This window comes from Neophocaena asiaeorientalis, unplaced genomic scaffold (genome assembly GCF_003031525.2).
Source record: "Neophocaena asiaeorientalis asiaeorientalis breed wild unplaced genomic scaffold, Neophocaena_asiaeorientalis_V1.1 scaffold540, whole genome shotgun sequence".
Lineage (NCBI taxonomy): Eukaryota > Metazoa > Chordata > Mammalia > Artiodactyla > Phocoenidae > Neophocaena > Neophocaena asiaeorientalis.
This window is the reverse complement of record NW_020172141.1, coordinates 4,653,511-4,669,475: the sequence shown is the minus strand read 5'-3', so window position 1 is coordinate 4,669,475 and position 15,965 is coordinate 4,653,511. Positions and strand designations below refer to the sequence as shown.

The 15,965-nt window shown below is 54.8% G+C and overlaps 2 protein-coding genes across 11 annotated transcripts in view; one reads left to right on the top strand and one right to left on the bottom strand.

The window, feature by feature from the left end:
* The window catches only part of ALDH3A2 (aldehyde dehydrogenase 3 family member A2), a 15,202-nt gene extending 101 nt beyond the window's left edge, over window positions 1-15,101 (top strand). The window contains exons 1-11 of one of the 2 annotated variants that reach the window (XM_024752526.1): window positions 36-105; window positions 223-383; window positions 1,623-1,854; window positions 2,624-2,709; window positions 4,436-4,644; window positions 5,663-5,780; window positions 7,453-7,594; window positions 9,584-9,750; window positions 11,075-11,174; window positions 12,148-12,383; window positions 14,910-15,101. In XM_024752526.1, the coding sequence (XP_024608294.1) occupies window positions 231-383; window positions 1,623-1,854; window positions 2,624-2,709; window positions 4,436-4,644; window positions 5,663-5,780; window positions 7,453-7,594; window positions 9,584-9,750; window positions 11,075-11,174; window positions 12,148-12,383; window positions 14,910-14,924 (1,458 nt within the window). In that variant the 5' untranslated portion in view covers window positions 36-105; window positions 223-230 and the 3' untranslated portion in view covers window positions 14,925-15,101. Of the gene's footprint in view, window positions 1-35; window positions 106-222; window positions 384-1,622; window positions 1,855-2,623; window positions 2,710-4,435; window positions 4,645-5,662; window positions 5,781-7,452; window positions 7,595-9,583; window positions 9,751-11,074; window positions 11,175-12,147; window positions 12,384-14,909 lie in introns of those variants that run through there. The other variant, XM_024752535.1, reaches the window with a different exon arrangement.
* The window catches only part of SLC47A2 (solute carrier family 47 member 2), a 32,938-nt gene continuing 22,759 nt past the window's right edge, over window positions 5,787-15,965 (bottom strand). For 7 of the 9 annotated variants that reach the window (XM_024752492.1, XM_024752428.1, XM_024752420.1 and 4 more), the window contains one exon: window positions 5,787-7,042. In XM_024752492.1, coding sequence (XP_024608260.1) covers window positions 6,926-7,042 — 117 coding nt within the window. In that variant the 3' untranslated portion in view covers window positions 5,787-6,925. Of the gene's footprint in view, window positions 7,043-9,761; window positions 10,798-15,965 lie in introns of those variants that run through there. The other 2 variants (XM_024752459.1, XM_024752482.1) reach the window with 1 other exon arrangement.

The window sequence follows — 15,965 nt, the reverse complement described above, 5'->3', positions numbered from 1 at the left end:
TGGGCCACGCCGGCCAATCGGCGCGCAGCTCGGGGTCGACCCGGGCTCGCGGGGCGGTGGCGGAGCAGTTAGCTGCCGCGGAGCTAGCGCGTCGGCGGGACGGAGGTGCGGCCGGGGTCGCTGGGCCCGGGGACGGGGGGCGGGGATGGAGAGGCACCGCCCGGCGGCCCCGCGTCCGGCCCGCTCACCCCGCACGGCGCCCGATCTCCCCTGTCCCCGCAGGACTGGCCATGGAGCGCGAGGTGCAGCGGGTTCGCGCGGCGTTCGGGTCCGGCCGCTCGCGCCCCCTGACGTTCCGGCGGCGGCAGCTCGAGGCCCTGCGCGCGATGGTGCAGGAGCGCGAGAGGGACATCCTGGCGGCCATCGCCGCCGACCTGAGCAAGGTGCGCCCCCGGGACCTGCGCTCCACGGCCTGCCCCTTTTCCGCGGGCAGCTGTGGCCCTTCCCCTTCCCCTGGATTTGGGTCGTTCGTCCGCTTCGTGTGTTGCAGGCCTCTTCCTCCGAGTCGGGTTCTTGTCTTTTAACTTTGCGGTTTCTTATGCAGACACAGGGTTTTGCTTGTCGTCGTTGCGCTCAGATTTCCCTCGATGATGTTAGGTGTCACGTCTGTGCACCCGCGAGTCACCCGGAGACCTTGTTACGATGCGGACGGTGCTTCACTGGGTCTGGGGGGAGGGGGTCTGAGAGCCCGAGTTTTTGTAAGAAGCTCCCAGGTGATGTACCAATGGAACCACGCTTTGAGTAGCAAGGTCTTGGGGGAATGTTTCGGGTTTAAAAATGGTCCCCTATGTTTTATAACACTGTTGTTACCATTTTGTTTTTAATTTTTCTCTTCATTTTAGGGGTAACAAGGCCTTGCTCTGGCTTTGCTAGGCTCCTTCGGCCCCTCCCCCTGGAAGATTATTTTGAGGGGTAGTAACATCAGTAGTAACAACAGGAACTCAAAAACTTCCTGTATAGCACTTTTGGTGGAGAGGAACTGTGATGTCAAATAGTCAAGGTGGAAAGAAGTCTGACTCATTCACTCTACAAGCATTTCTGAGGGTGTATATATAGGATTACTAAAGAAGTACAATAAATTCCTTGCCCTTGAGGGCTTTAAGTTTGGTTGGGAAACAGAACAGGCACAGATAAAGTGGGGCTATAGTTTTAAGCCAGAGTATTAAGGCTGAAATGTTAAGATATAGGGGAAAGCATAATGACTATGGTTTATAAAGTGTGATCAAGGCACACCATTATTAATTAGGGAAGTTTTCGTGAAAGAGTTAACGTTTAAGCCTGACTTTAAATGGCTTGGATCAGTAAAGAAGGATTTAAAGGGATTGAATATATTAAGAAGGTAATTAGCAAGTCCTTACTGTGGGCTTGGAGGACACACAGGAATCTGCATGGCAGACCAGCTAGTCTGACAGGTTTGCCTGTCCTGATGCTTTTTTTTTTTTTTTTTTTTGCATTGCCGTAAGGCTTAGTTCCCCGACCAGGGATCAAACCTATGTCCCCTGCAGTGGAAGCACAGAACCCTAACTACTGGACCGTCAGGGAATTCCCTGGCCCGATGCTTCTGACGTTCAGGGCCAAGTGTGTCATGCCCACAAAGGTTAACTGTGACCTTCTTGTAACAGAGTGAATTCAACGCATACAGTCAAGAAGTCATCACCGTGCTTGGGGAAATTGATCTCGTGCTGGAGAAGCTTCCTGAATGGGCCGCTGCTAAACCAGCTCAGAAGAACCTGGTCACCATGCTGGACGAGGCCTACATCCAGCCAGAGCCCCTGGGAGTCGTGCTGATTATCGGAGCTTGGAACTACCCCTTTGTCCTCACCATCCAGCCTCTGATAGGAGCCATCGCTGCAGGTCTGGTGTCAGCTTCCGTCCTTACGCTGTCTTCGAGAGGCGTATTCTCTGAAACTGGTTGTACATTAAGGACAGTGGTTAGTTAAATGCATTTGCTGTGGTGGCTCGCCTTGGTTTACACCAGCAGTGTATTGAGAATTCATAAACGTTATTATTACTTGTTCAGTGGGCTCCAGAGATTTCTGGGGTGACTGCTTTTTGGGGCCCTGGAGAATGGACCTGCGAGGGTGTAGAGGCACGCGCGAGTCCACGGGCCCAGGTTTGGAGTCACACGTCCATAGCGTCATGTGGTTTCAGTTGCCACCTCTGGCTTTGGATGAACCAGTTGATTCTGTCTGACCCCTTTCTTCATTCAAATAAGGGCTCTGGGAGGAATGCTTGGGTCTACAGCAAATGCCAAGGGATTCATTTCTCAGTTAACCACGATCCAGACGAACGGCTTTATGTTGGCAAAGCTTGTCTGTGCGATAATCCCAGGGCAAAAGGAAAATCCAAGGGTGGGAGTGAGAACAGTGAGAGAAGGCCAGAGGCCTGGGGGAGCCTGGCTGGGGCCTCCCGTCAAGGACCTACGTGGTGAGCACTGAGGAGTTAGCCTTGGGGAAAGAGGCAGTGGGGAGAGCGCTCACGCCTATGGTGAGGAAGACAGAACGCAGAGCCAGAAATAACCAGAGGAATTAACCCTTAGCCTGTGCTCCCCACAGGAGCTCCGTCTCGTGGATGTTAGAATCGCTCAAGTACTAGACAACGTCCTGCTTTTTGCTTTGTTTAGGAAATGCTGTGATTATCAAGCCTTCTGAAGTAAGCGAAAATACAGCCAAGGCCTTGGCTACGCTCCTCCCTCAGTACTTAGACCAGGTAAGAGGACCTTGCCCCCTCTCTGGCACGTCTGTCTGTCTGTTTGGCACATCTGTCTGTCGTGGGGAACACACTCTGCTCTTCATGCTGGCTTGCGTCATTGGTGGTCAGGCCTCCACACTCATTTTCCCTCAGCCTCCCACGGCTGGCTTAACAAGAGAAGTTAAGTTCCAAAAAAACTGTGGAATAGTTCAGCTGTTGTAGTTACACAGTTTGGCCAGGCCCGTGGCTTTATCGGCACCCCTGCTATTAACAAAGCCTCCACTGCCATTTGGCATTTCGAATTAACCTTTGATCTGACATGATTTTAGGTGTATCCTTTTAGTGAGTTATTTAATGAGGAACTGGTACCGTGCTGGGTGCTCTTCATGAGGTGCAGTTACGTGAGCACACGTCTACATTTAAACGGGCATGTTTGTGGCCCGAAAGCTACAGAAAGAGAAAGGCCTCCTGACCCAGAGTGTGGACCCTCACTCAGAGTTACAGGGCTGGCATTTAAAAGTATCGGAAGCTGGGACTTCCCTGGCGGTCCAGTGGTTAAGACTTCGCCTTCCAATGCAGGGGGTGCGGGTCCGATCCCTGGTCGGGGAGCTGGGATCCCACGTGCCTTGCGGTCAAAAAACCAAAACAAAAAAACAGAAGCAGTATTATAACAAATTCAATACAGACTTTGTAAATGGCCCACATCAAAAAAAAAGTATCTTTAAAAACAAGAGTATCGGAAGCGGTGGAGAAAAGACGATCTCTGAAGCAGCGGTCTGATGCCCCCCGTGGAGGAGATCGTGACGCCACGTGAACTGGGGCCATTGGCTCTGCGTGGAGGAGTCCTCGGTGTGTGCCAGGGAGACGCAGCTGTGCAGCATCGCACCTGTAGTCGGCCACGTCTTCTGACAGCGGCCTACAAGCTAACTCCGGTTCTCGGAGGAGCCGTGCTCCCCGTGTTGGCTCATCCCTGCCACGGCGGCCACGGAGCAGTGTTGTCCCGGGGCCTGGGGTGCCCAGGGCGGTGAAGGCGGTGAGGTAGGGCAGGTGCTTCACCGTCTGTCCCTGCCCGGATGGGCGTCGCCATCGCGGCCCTGCCTCCCTCGGCTTGTCGGGGACCAACCACACAGGCTCTGTGGATTCAGGTGGAGGCAAGCTAAAGCTTGAAACACCTGTCGGGCCGCTGAGCTGTGAGTAGAGATGGAGGGGAAACACGGGGCCCACCGGCCGGCTGGTGCTCGGTGTCCCGCCGCCGCTCTTCACACCGTGACCATCCTCTCTCGTGCGACAGCTGCAGACGGTCGCACGGTGCACGTGAGGGTTCAGTGCAAAGCGCTGTGACCTCCTCCCATCACAAGAGGAGGCTGAGGCTCGGAGGCGTCGCGTGGCCGCCAGCGGGCACGTGAGCCAGAGGATGACGGGGCGCAGGTGCAGCCCGGACCTGCCCCTGGAAGCGCTCCCCTGCCGGCCTTTGCACACATTCGGGGAGCAGTTACTCGGTTCCCCCCCGTGCCCTGAGCCCCACGCTGAGCCGCGTGCAGAGAGGACGTCCGGGTGGACGCGCCTGGGGCCTGTCCTGTGGTCACCGACCGCGGCCACGTCCCCACAACCCTCCCCTCTCCCAGCCCCCGTCTCGTGGTTTCCCGGGGCCTGTCTCCACCTTTTCCTGGTTTCTCTGAATGTTACGTGTTTACGTCAGATGATAGGATCCCTTCGGTGATGCGAGTGTTTGTCTTTCTTGAAGGACCTGTACGCGGTTGTTACTGGTGGCGTCGAGGAAACCACGGAGCTTCTGAAGCAGCGGTTTGACCACATTCTCTACACGGGAAACACCACTGTTGGAAAAATTGTCATGGAGGCCGCCGCCAAGCACCTGACCCCAGTGACCCTTGAACTGGGCGGGAAGAGTCCGTGTTACATTGACAAAGACTGTGACCTGGACGTTGCCTGCAGGTGAGACAAGTTATCTGGACTCCCCCGGCAGGCTAGCGTGCCCTGTACCTCGTCGCTGGGCATTGCCGTTGATGTCCTCACAGGGACCAGAACTCCTTCACAAACCACACCTTGGCGCCACAGCCGGAGGAGACGAACACGAGGTTGTGAAATCACACAGCTGCCCTCAGGATGAGGAAAAGCCATTTCTGTTCTCTAGATAGTAGACCTGGCGAGAAGTTTTACTGTTCCGATAGCCGATCCAGGAAGTAGATAATGCCAGGGATCCTGTGTGCCTCATAAAATCTTTAAATTTCCAAAGAAAGGGCTGATCTCTTAACTGAGTTCCTTTACTGATAAAACCAATAATTCTCATCTTTTAACTGAGATGAGAACAATAGCATCTTGCATCTGAGAACCAGAAGATGCAAGGTTTCGGGTTGTCGCCGCTGAATCAGTCCAGCTAACAGGAAGTGCCACGCTGGCACGGCGTGGCTCTCCCTCCCTTCAGACAAGGGGAGCGGGTTGGCTCTGTAAGTAGACGTCTGCTTGCTGGAACAGGGGACCCCAGTTCGTGGGTTTCCGTCTGAGCCCGGGCCCAGCGTCCCAGATCGGGGAGGGCTTCTGGTCCTGCTTGTACCTGGCATCTTGCAGCAGGACCGAGCCACGGCAGGAGCCGTGCTGTCTGTGGAACCCCTGTCCTCCCAGATGTCCTCTCGGCCGGGGTGGGAGGAGGAGGGGGTCAGGAGGCTGTTTCCCTCTTTTCCTGCCACAGGCAGTGGCTTCCCCGCGTGTAATGTTTCTCATGAACTGGCAGGAGGCTCTCCCTGCTTTGTAGAACAGTCTACACCGATTGAAAATGCGTCCTCAGTTCCAACCGACTGATACAGAGATGAGTTTTCGAAACATTTTTTATCAAGATTACCAAATACATTTACATACTAGTAATCTTGACAGCTAGCTGAAAAACGTTCAGACGGTGCCGAAGCGCGTGACAGGGGCGTGGGGACTGAACTCTGCCTGCTTGTGCTTTTCCCAGACGCATCGCCTGGGGCAAGTACATGAACTGCGGCCAGACCTGCATCGCCCCCGACTACGTGCTCTGCGAGCCGTCCCTCCAGGACCTGATCGTGCAGAAGGTGAAGGAGGCTGTGAAGGTTCGTGTTTCCCACCTCTGGGTCCACTGGTCTCACTGGGATACAGAGTGAAATCAGATGTTTGCAGGGGGCATCGCCCCATCCCCTCCCGGGAACATTCCAGGAGCACGTGACTGAACTAATTTCCTGGCTAATGCAAAGTGCTTTCGTAGAACGGGGTTGCAAGGTGAGATTGGTGCTACACACACTGACACTGTCTAGTTGATTTGTTGATGGCACAGCTGGTTAGGTGTAGAACGGACCTTAAAAAAAAAGCTCAGTAGCTATTGTGTGGTCTGGGGAGAACATCGCAAGGCCTCTGCGGTGTGGCCAAGGCCCTCGCCGCGGCTGCGGCGATCAAGGTTATCGGTGCTCGGCTGTGCCGGCCGTTTAGAGAAGCCGGCAGTTTCGAGGAACATGCACCCTTGACGCGGCCATCAGTCTTTGAGGGCGTTTCAAATGGCCATCTCTAGCGAGGGGACCAAGGAAGGCTACACGGTGGTGTCCTGAGCTGAGCCAGAAGGAACGTAGGACTGGGACTGGAAGAAAGGAAGGGATGAAGCTGTGACAGTTCAGCGGTGGGAGCCCCCTGGGTGGAGAAATTATTGAAACAACCATTGTTCACTCGCCGGGTACTGACCGAGCCCCGAAAGGAAGGCTCCAGAACACCCAGGAGTGACGTAGGTGAGCAGCAAGGTGACGTGGAAGTTGGACGTTAGTGGCGGGACCGCGATGGGGCCGGTCAAGGAGAGCGTGAAAGGGGAGCTTGGCCCGACTCTGGGAAGACACTGGGGCTGCTGGGGACGTGCTCGGGTGAGTGTGGTGAGGAACTGGGTTCCCAGGAGGCGTGTGTTCTCTCGTCACCGTGGCTCTCCACTGGGGGTCACTGGGAGCCGTTTCAGAAAAGCCCCCCTCCAAAGACGGTGGTCCAGCAGGGCTGGGGTCTCCAGGTGATGCTGAGGTGCGGCCAGCGCTGAAAACCACTCCTGTGGCTCCGGCGTTGGGGCCCAGGAACACGCATTGCAACACGCTGCCCGGGAGCTTCCTGCCTCCCGGGTTCGAGGTGGGTGCGGGGGGTGGACTGTGCTCAGTGCCGCTGGAGAGTAGATTGAGAGCTCCCGCGGGGCTGACTGCTTGGCTTCTGAGGCTCTCTTACTCTGGTTGATTTACCAAGACTGTGTTTTGATCTTTTGAGTGGTTTCACGGTTATCTGTGACTGGTGGAAGTTCCCGTCCAGAGAAGACCTGACACGAGGAAATAGCACAAAGCTCAGCAAACCCTTTCTGCAAAAGGGGAAAAACACAGGCGGTCAGTGTTTTAGGCTTTGCAGGTCACAGGGCCTCTGCCACCACCACCCAGCTCCTCGCAGGACAGCAGCCAGAGCTGATAGGCAAGCGCACGTGTGGCCCCGACACGGGGCGAGACCCCCCCTACTTGCTCTGTGTCCACCCCCAGGAGGGACCCATGCCAACCCCCGAAACCGTGGAAAATGGGAGACTTGTGTGTGTGCTTTAACTCCTGTCCTTGACCTGCCAGAGCACTTAGTCTTACTACTGTTAAAGGATTTGGGGGCTGGGGGGTTGGATTCTGTAAGGATACAAAACCAGATTTGGGGCCATGGTGAATTTTATAATTATTAAAGAAATTAAAATATGGGTCTTTGGTGACAACTAGATACTACTGTTTTCAACAGGAATTTTATGGAGAAAATGTAAAAGAATCCCCCGACTATGAAAGGATCATCAATCTTCGTCATTTTAAGAGGATACGAAGTTTGCTTGAAGGACAAAAGATAGCTTTTGGCGGGGAGACCGATGAGGCCACACGCTACATAGGTAACGGAGACTCATCTCGTCCTGTAGGGAGGGGCCCCTTAACAGTTTTTATGGACACTTTTTACGGACGCTGAATAAACTATTAGGTGCAGAGTGTTTAATAAGCTATTAAATGCTGCTTTCTGGTATACTGCTTTGTTACAAGCGAGTTAAAGATGATCTTATATATGTATACGTTGAGTAACTCTATTTAGTTGTTTGTATTTACACACGTATTTTATCCAACTTTTTCTTCCTGGCAACCTTGAGAAGCAGAACCAGACTCTGTAGTTATTTCCAGCTTACGGCTGGGAAAACAGCCCAGAGAAGGAAATAGCTCAACCACAATTGCACAGCTAGCCGACAGCCAGTACTGTTCAAGAAAGAATGTTTTCACCTATCATGCTTGACCTCGCTGTTGACTTTCTTGTTGTGTTCTTTGTTTTTTTGCCACGAGTATGTATCACTTTTGAATTTTAAACACACTTATCTAAAATAACACCTAAGATGAGGGAAGAATCACTCATGGGGACTTCCCTGGTGGCGCAGTGGTTAAGAATCCTCCTGCCAATGCAGGGGACACGGGTTCGAGCCCTGTTCCGGGAAGATCCCACATGCCACGGAGCAACTAAGGCCATGCGCCACAACTACTGAGCCTGTGCTCTAGAGCCTGCAAGCCACAACTACTGAAGCCCGCGTGCCACAGCTACTGAGACCACCTGCCACAACTACTGAAGCCCACACACCTAGAGCCCGCACATCTAGAGCCCGTGCTCCCAACAAGAGAAGCCACCGCAGTGAGAAGCCCGCGCACCGCAAGGAAGAGTAGCCCCCACGCGCCGCAACTAGAGAAAGCCCGCGTGCAGCAACAAAGACCCAACGCAGCCAAAAATAAATAAATAAACAAACTTATTTTCAAAAAAGATCACACCTGAAGTTGGCGAAGAAGCTGCTCCGCAAATCTGTTTACCTGTTTCCTCTCATCATCACCAAAAACCCCAGCTTTTCAAAAACAGAACTTAAGGGGCTTAAACAGTACGGAGAAAAGTATGCTCTCGGCCTGTTAGTTCAGCAGCTCCGTAACACCCCCAGAGCCGTGGGGGTTCGTCTTTGTGTCCTGCCAGCCTGGCATGTTGACTGCCTGCCTCTGTGCCCATCAGTGGTGAGAGGGAAGGTCGGCCGTGATTAGCGCAGACTAGTTAGGAGCTTCCACCGACCTGGTCCAGGGTCACCTCACCTAAGCACGTGGCTCTGCCGAGGGGGATGGACACCTCTCTGGCCCAGGGAAGCCGCGGGCAGCGGATCTGAGGCAGCGGCTTCTGTACCCCCGGGCGTGCTGGAGAGAGCCGTCCCGTGCCGTGCCTCCAGGACAACCTGGTCGTAACTGTGGGTGGAGGAGAGAGCACACTTGTTCCGTCAGGTGTCTTCTCCTGTAGTCGACCCTCCAGCCCGTCCGCAGGGTCTCCCCAAGCACTGCGGCTTGGGGACTACTTGGTGTGGACACTGGACACCCCACAAAGCTCTTGAGGATCCGTGTCGTCCTCCGGTCTGTGTCTTTCCCCAGAGTGGACAGAACGCTGAGATAAGCCTTAGGGAATCCCACCATTTCATTACGTTTTCTGAACCTGACGCAGTTGTAATCAAGATCAAAGAGATCACAGGCAGGAACGCACTTCCATGAAGAAGCTGTACTGGTTTGATCCACCGAGGGGCCCTCTGTGCTCCCAGGAAGGCCTATCCACAGAAGGACGTAGCAATGTGGTGCTAAACAGGGTTAAACATGCACAGGTTTTACTCAAGCCTGTACCTCCCCCTGGGTTTGCACAAGGATCCCTGATGCACACGCGTGGAGATGTAATATTTGCACGGTTCACCCACGTACTTGGGACTTGTCTCAGTAGACGACACCTGGGCGGGAGTGGGGAAGGGATGGGTGGGTGACCCAGTGAGCCAGACGTGAGGTGAGGGTTTGGCATCTCTGTCTCCTGCTTGAGCGTTTTCATTTTTCAGCCCCAACGATACTCACTGATGTGGATCCTGAAACCAAGGTGATGCAAGAGGAAATTTTTGGACCAATTCTTCCAATAGTGCCTGTGAAGAATGCAGAAGAAGCCATACAATTCATAAATGAACGCGAAAAGCCCCTGGCTTTCTACGTGTTTTCTCATAACACTAAGGTAAACTTCCCAGCGTGCAGCTCGCTCTCAGAAGCCATGCTCCTTCTCTGCTGTACAGCAAATGCTGACTATTTCGTCCGATGCCAGAGTCCCCCAGCCCTGGGTAATGAGGCCCTGGGGTTAGGCTGTGACCCTTCCCTTACTCCCTGGGGTCAGAGCTGAGTCTTCGGGGCGAGCGTCACAAGCCTGGTGACTCACAGACGCCTGCCATGTCACTGGGAGACGTCTGAGTGCCAGCATCAGAAGCGCTTCTGCTGTTGATCCGTAGGGCGTCCTGTGGTAGAGCCCCGGCTCTTACCCACGCGGCGTCCGCGGCCCGCAGGGCAGTGTCTCTGGCGCTGCTGAGGGAGGTGCTTGGGAAGCCTCGGACTTGGCTTTCTCCAGCCACGGGGCTTCGTGGTTGGAGTGGTGTTGCCGTCCCAGCCGGGCCGGCAGAGCACACGCCAGCCCAGGCCCAGCAGCCCTGCCGCCGCCCTCCATGCGGCCCGTCCGTATGCACCTCGAGGACTGGCTGCTGCTAAGGGACAGTGGCCTCAAGGTGGGCCAGTGGGCCAGGAGCCTCTGAAGAAAGGGGAAAACTCGGAAGGGAGGGTGCAGCCAGGTCAGGTCGACGAGTTCCCATGGCAGGTGTTTTCTGCAGAGCCTCTGCGGGGGCCATGCAGGGAGTCTCGGGGCAGCTTCTAGAGCTGGCGATGCTGGCGGTGCTGGCGCGGTACCGATCTCTACAGGCCGTCCAGGAAGACCGGACGTGCGGGGCTCAGCTAGGAATGGGTTACTGACACACAGCGGTCTGATGGTTGAAATGACCACAGGCAGTGGTGGACGGAGTGGAAGCTGCGGTCTGTGGCCCAGGCACAGGGCAGCGGGTCAGGCTCGGTCCCAGGGTCGGCAGTGACCTTTTCTACAGAGGACTTGGTGGGTCAGCAGCCAGGGGAGGTGACATTTACCAGTCCAGTGTCATCGTGCCCATTCACGTCCTGGGCCAACCAGCGATTTCCTTCAAAAATAGGATGCTACCTCTGAAATCTTGAATCTTTTTTACATTTCCTGGAAACGAAATGATACCTGTTAATCACATGCCATCCTTTAAAGCAGAGATAGAGAAATATTAACAATTTTAAAAATCTGGAATATAGCCTGAACCATCCCTGGTAAGAAAGGCCCTGGCTGTGGTCCCGGGAGTCCAGCACTGGGGTGTGCCCGGGTGCGTGGGCCCAACTCTTCAGGCCGTCCGGGTCTCGCTCAGTGCCCCCGGCCTCGAGGAGGATGTGGGTCCCAGGCCAGGGGCGACTGACCCGGAGCCTCTGTTCCTTCTCGTCCTCAGCTCATCAAGCGAATGATCGACAGGACGTCCAGCGGGGGCGTCACGGGCAATGACGTCATCATGCACTTCATGCTCAGCTCCCTGCCCTTCGGAGGCGTGGGTGAGGCCCCCTCCCGGTCAATGCCCCTGCAAGCCGCTGCCTGGGGTCCACCTCTGTCCCGCCCCCTGCTCTCCATCCCCAGTCTGTAATGACTGTTCTTTCTTGCGTTGCTTCACTGGTTTATGGCCAAAAATCAGGTCTTAGGCCAAAAATCAGGTCTCAGTTGAACTGATAAACGCCCTCTGTCCTTTATCGAATGAGGTAGCACGTGACGGGCTCACAGCGCCAGGAGCAGACAGCAGCCAAGGGCTTGAACGTCCCTTTGCTTTTTGGGGCTAAAGGGGCAAAACGAAACAAAGCACTATAGAAAGTTACAAGGGAAAATGTAGTAGCCTCCGAGGCAGAAGCACTGTTAACATTTTGGCTTGTCGTTTAGATTTTCTTCCTTAAAATGCACGTCTCCTGACACACGGCACAGAGTCTCCCTGCAGCTTCGGCTGTCACCTAGGTGATGCCCCAGCGGCCCCGCCCCAGTAAGCTGCGAGCCGGGTGCCTCGTGCCACGTGCTAGTTCGCCCGGCTCACGTGACCGAGCAGGGACGTGAGCACGGTCCCGGAGCACAGGTCCAAGAGGCCTGTTGCCACACAGCCGCGTGACCCCGCTGTCCTGGCCTCGGGCACCTTCCAGGAGCCTGGGGGAGCAGTGGCTCAGCCACGTGCCACGGCGGGAACAGGCACAGGCGGCTCTTGGAGTGGACCGCTTGGAGTCCCGCTCGGGCCCTGCCCAGCCCCCTCTCCCTCTCAGGAGGTGGGGCTCTGGTGAGAGTGAGCTTGGTCCCTGGCATCAGTGACAGCCAGCACCCCGGGAGCTGCTGGTCCCTGCCCTGCTCTCGGAGAGCGTCCTGTGCCAGGGGCCCGCCGTGCGGGGGGCGCTAGGAGGACGTCCTGGAACGAGCCACGTGCGCCGGTGGAGGGGTGCGGCCGGAGCGCCGTCACCCACAGCGGAGCCCGTCTCGTCTGTTCCTTTATTTCAGGGTCCAGTGGGATGGGAGCGTATCACGGAAAACACAGTTTCGATACTTTTTCGCATCAGCGTCCCTGTTTATTAAAAAGCCTGAAGCGAGAAGGCGCAAACAAACTCCGGTATCCTCCCAATAGCCAGTCGAAGGTGGACTGGGCCAAACTGTTCTTCCTGAAACGGCTCAACAGAGGGAAACTCGGGCTTCTGCTGCTCGCCCTCCTGGGCGTCGTGGTGGCGGCGCTCATGAAGGTGAGTCCCCGGGACTCGGGCGCCCGGCGCCTCCAGGTGCACCTCTTGCGTCTCAGGAGCACCTCCGGTCTTTCAAGCAGCTCTCCCCTATTAACTTCCAGAGCCTAAGACTGAGGTCAGGGAGCTTCAGGCTGCTGGGCCGCCCTGCTTTTCCGGGCATCCCTGGCTGCCTCTGTGCTCCGGCGGCAGGGACCGTGCAGCCCACAGGCCTCAGTCCTTACGGGGGGCATGTAGCGGCCTCTGGTCGGAGAGTTTAAAGCCCCGTCGAGCGTGCTGCCGAAGTCCGAGCCGCCTCACCCTCTGATCCTCTTGCTGTTGGTGCCTCAGCGTCAGTTTGGTTCCTGGGTGTGCAGGAACCCGGCGTGCGTGGAGGTGGAGGACGGGGCTGGTGGGGAAGCAGCTGTGCTGGGGGAAGCTGGCCTGTGGCGTTTCTCTCTGGTGACTGGCCGTTCCGGGCGTGGACTTGCTAAGAGACCCTCATGACGGCCAGCGTCCAAGGACGGTCCGTATCCTCGGGGAGGAGCCAGATTTGAGCATTTAATGGAAACAGCTGTGTTCATATCTGTATTTTGTTTAAATGTTGAAAGGGGGTCGGCTCACCTTACAGTGTCACAGCTTTGGTGGAACTGGACCTACCGGTCACGTCTGAGATCGTTTGGGTTTCCTTGGAAATACCAGGCTGTGCTGAGGAGAAAGGCCCTGTTGATTTTTCTGGCAGTTCACAGATTGTGCCGTCCTGGGAGCCAGGAACGCCAGAACCCAGCCCTGTCTGTTGAGAGGAGGTTGGGCTGATTCTTTCCTTTCTGTCAAGTGGGCCAGCTTGGGGTGTGTTCTCTTCCAGTCGTTTGTTTTTCTACACTTGGAGGCTTAGGCGATATCAGAAAAAGAATGTCTCCAGACGTTCTGGACCTTGGCCTAGAGAGTCAGAGTGTGAAAACTTAACTTGGCCACAGGTTTCCAAGGGTGAGGTCGGCTTGCTGGACTCTCAAGATTAGAGGTCGTGGCTTAGCTGGGTCTGGGTGAAGCATTCATTACTTCCAGAAAAGGATGGTATCATGCACTCAGCTGTCCCAGAGGACGTGCCCGCTGACCCCCACTCGTAGTCACCTTCCTTTGTTTCAGAATTCGAGAATAATCTTATAAAAAGCTCCAGGTCACTATTTATTTTGGTTTCGAGTTGTTTCGTTTTTTTCTTAAAACTTCGACTTTAGAATTCATGTAGCAGACTTAGTGAATCAAAACATCTTGTGGGGGTGTAGAACTTTCTCGTTTTTTTTCTTCTGCTTCTTCCTGAGGTCGGAGGTGCGCTTCGGTCTCTGGTCACTATCTGCCTATCTTTTTTCCCCGAGACGTGGGTCCCCAGCCTGACAGGCATCTTCTTGGTCTGGATGGAGTTTCTTAGCCTCATGGAAAATTCGGAGGTGCAGGCTGACTGTGCCCCGTATTCCCAGGAGGGCTCCCCCAGGTGCAATGCCCCGTGCCCCACAGGCTAGGGCAGGCCAGGTGGCCCGCCCAGAGTTTCCGAAAGGGTTTGGCAGACAAGCCTTTCTCTGGTAGGGTCTAGAGAAGCAGCAGTGTATAAAAACGTTTATTGGGCTGGGAACAAGAAAATATGGCTTTGACCCTGGGCTCTGGGACCGACTTAATTATGGCTTCGGCCGAGGCCTCTTCTGAGCCCACAGAGCGAGGGCACGGGCACCCGGAGGTCCAGGCCGCTTCCAGCCGCACCTCTCTGCGCTCCTTACTGGGGGCCCATGTGTTCGTCGTCCCGATTGTTTTGGATTCAGCGTGAGATGGCGTAAAGATTGGGGGTTTCTCTCCTCTTTGCTGCTTCTCTGCTCTTCTCTCTGTGCTTTTACCCGCTTCTTATCAAATCACCTTTTAAACAACTGACTCTGAGCCTAAACTGTCCGTTTACTTGAGGAATCTACTGGCGGTAATTGCAGACATTTTTCTGAAATTGCTTTTTGCGCTTAGTAGTTATTTTGTTATGTGCTTGGATATGATTTTAGTAATTCACTTTACTAGAATTAGAATGGATTTGGAACATTTTAAAATGGGAAACTGAAAGCTGCAAAACTGTCAATCCAAAGGGAACATGTCAGAACCTCAGAGTGGGGGAATTTTCTCTGTGCATTTTACACAAAGTAAAGTTCCAGTAAAGCTTAACATAAGCTGTGGAAAGCATTTGGGGGTTTGTAAAAGTTGAGGAAAATAAAAGGTTCAAATTGAACGATGTCATCGGGCCTTTGAAAATTAAATCCAACGTTTGAACTCTGCGGTTGTGGCCGTGCTTCTTTAAGCCTCAGTGGGTACTGGTGAAATTCACCACTGCTCTGGGGGAGGGCATGACCTGTCATCCTCAGCCCGGCCACACTTAAGACTCCTTAGGGATCTGTGGGCCTTGTTGACATGGTCCTTAGGACAGACGGTACGTGTCAGGGTCCCGATCCCGGGCCCATGTTCCAGGGCTGGTGGGGGCATTGCAAACCAGCGGGTAACCCAGATTCCTTTCTCCTCCCCCAGGCTGGATGCTACTGAAGAGTGATCCGTAACGCCTCGTCATCCTCTCTACTGAATTATTCTTCTACCAAATAATTAATGAACCAGTAATTTTTAAATCCTGCCAAAAATTGTAAGACAACATGCAAATGCACCATCGCCAAACCTAAAAGTCATTGCCACTCACCATTAATAAAACTCACCGTTTCAGCCAAAGCCCAGCACTCGCCCGCCCAGTAGTGAGACACTCGGAGAACCCCCATCCCTAGAGCTCTGGGCTGGGGGAGGGGAGAGCGTGCTGGGTGAACCTGAGTTCACAGAACCTGCTCAGCGACTCTGCTGCTCACGGGACATGGGACACCCTGCCCCTACCGCGGGCATCACCCTGTGACCTTCCAGAGCCCAGCCCCGCCCAGGCTTCCAGGCCTCAGTCCAGAGAGGTGAGGCGAGGTCTCCCAGCCCCCTTGGGGTTCGAGGCACTAGAACTGAGGTGGGGGGGCTCCCTGTCCCTCGTCTGTTGGGACTTGAAAGGCTGACCTCTGGGCCTCGGCCCTCCCCTCGCATCCACTCTCTGTCCTGTCTCGTGCTTGGTTTGTGATGGTCCGTGCGGCCGTCCACACGTGGTTTTGTGACGCACGTCACTCACTCAGAGCATCTTGTAAATCCTGGAAGACAGTTGCCAGTTCCATACAAGTATCAGCTATCATTCCTAGGGTGCAGGAGTTGTAGAGCTCTGCGTCTTACAAAAGCCACCTGGCATTTTTTACTGCTGTCCTGAAAGTACTCGTAACAATACTCATCCTTGCATAATAGGACCTTCAAGCTGCAAGTTAATGGCCCTTCAAGGACAAATCGAAGTTTCTTATTTCTGTAGCACAAGGCAAGTCAATTTCCCTTTTTTAGACTTGAGAGAGATGCCTTTCTGAATAGATTGGGTCCACAGAACTTAACGGGGGGGGACCATTTCCTGTCCTGGACGGCTCTGCAGCCCTGAGAGCCTCGGGGGCTGGTGAGGGGGCGTCTGGAGGAGGACCCTGAGCCACAGCAGCTGCCCCGCCAAAGGGGACGGAAGACAAGACG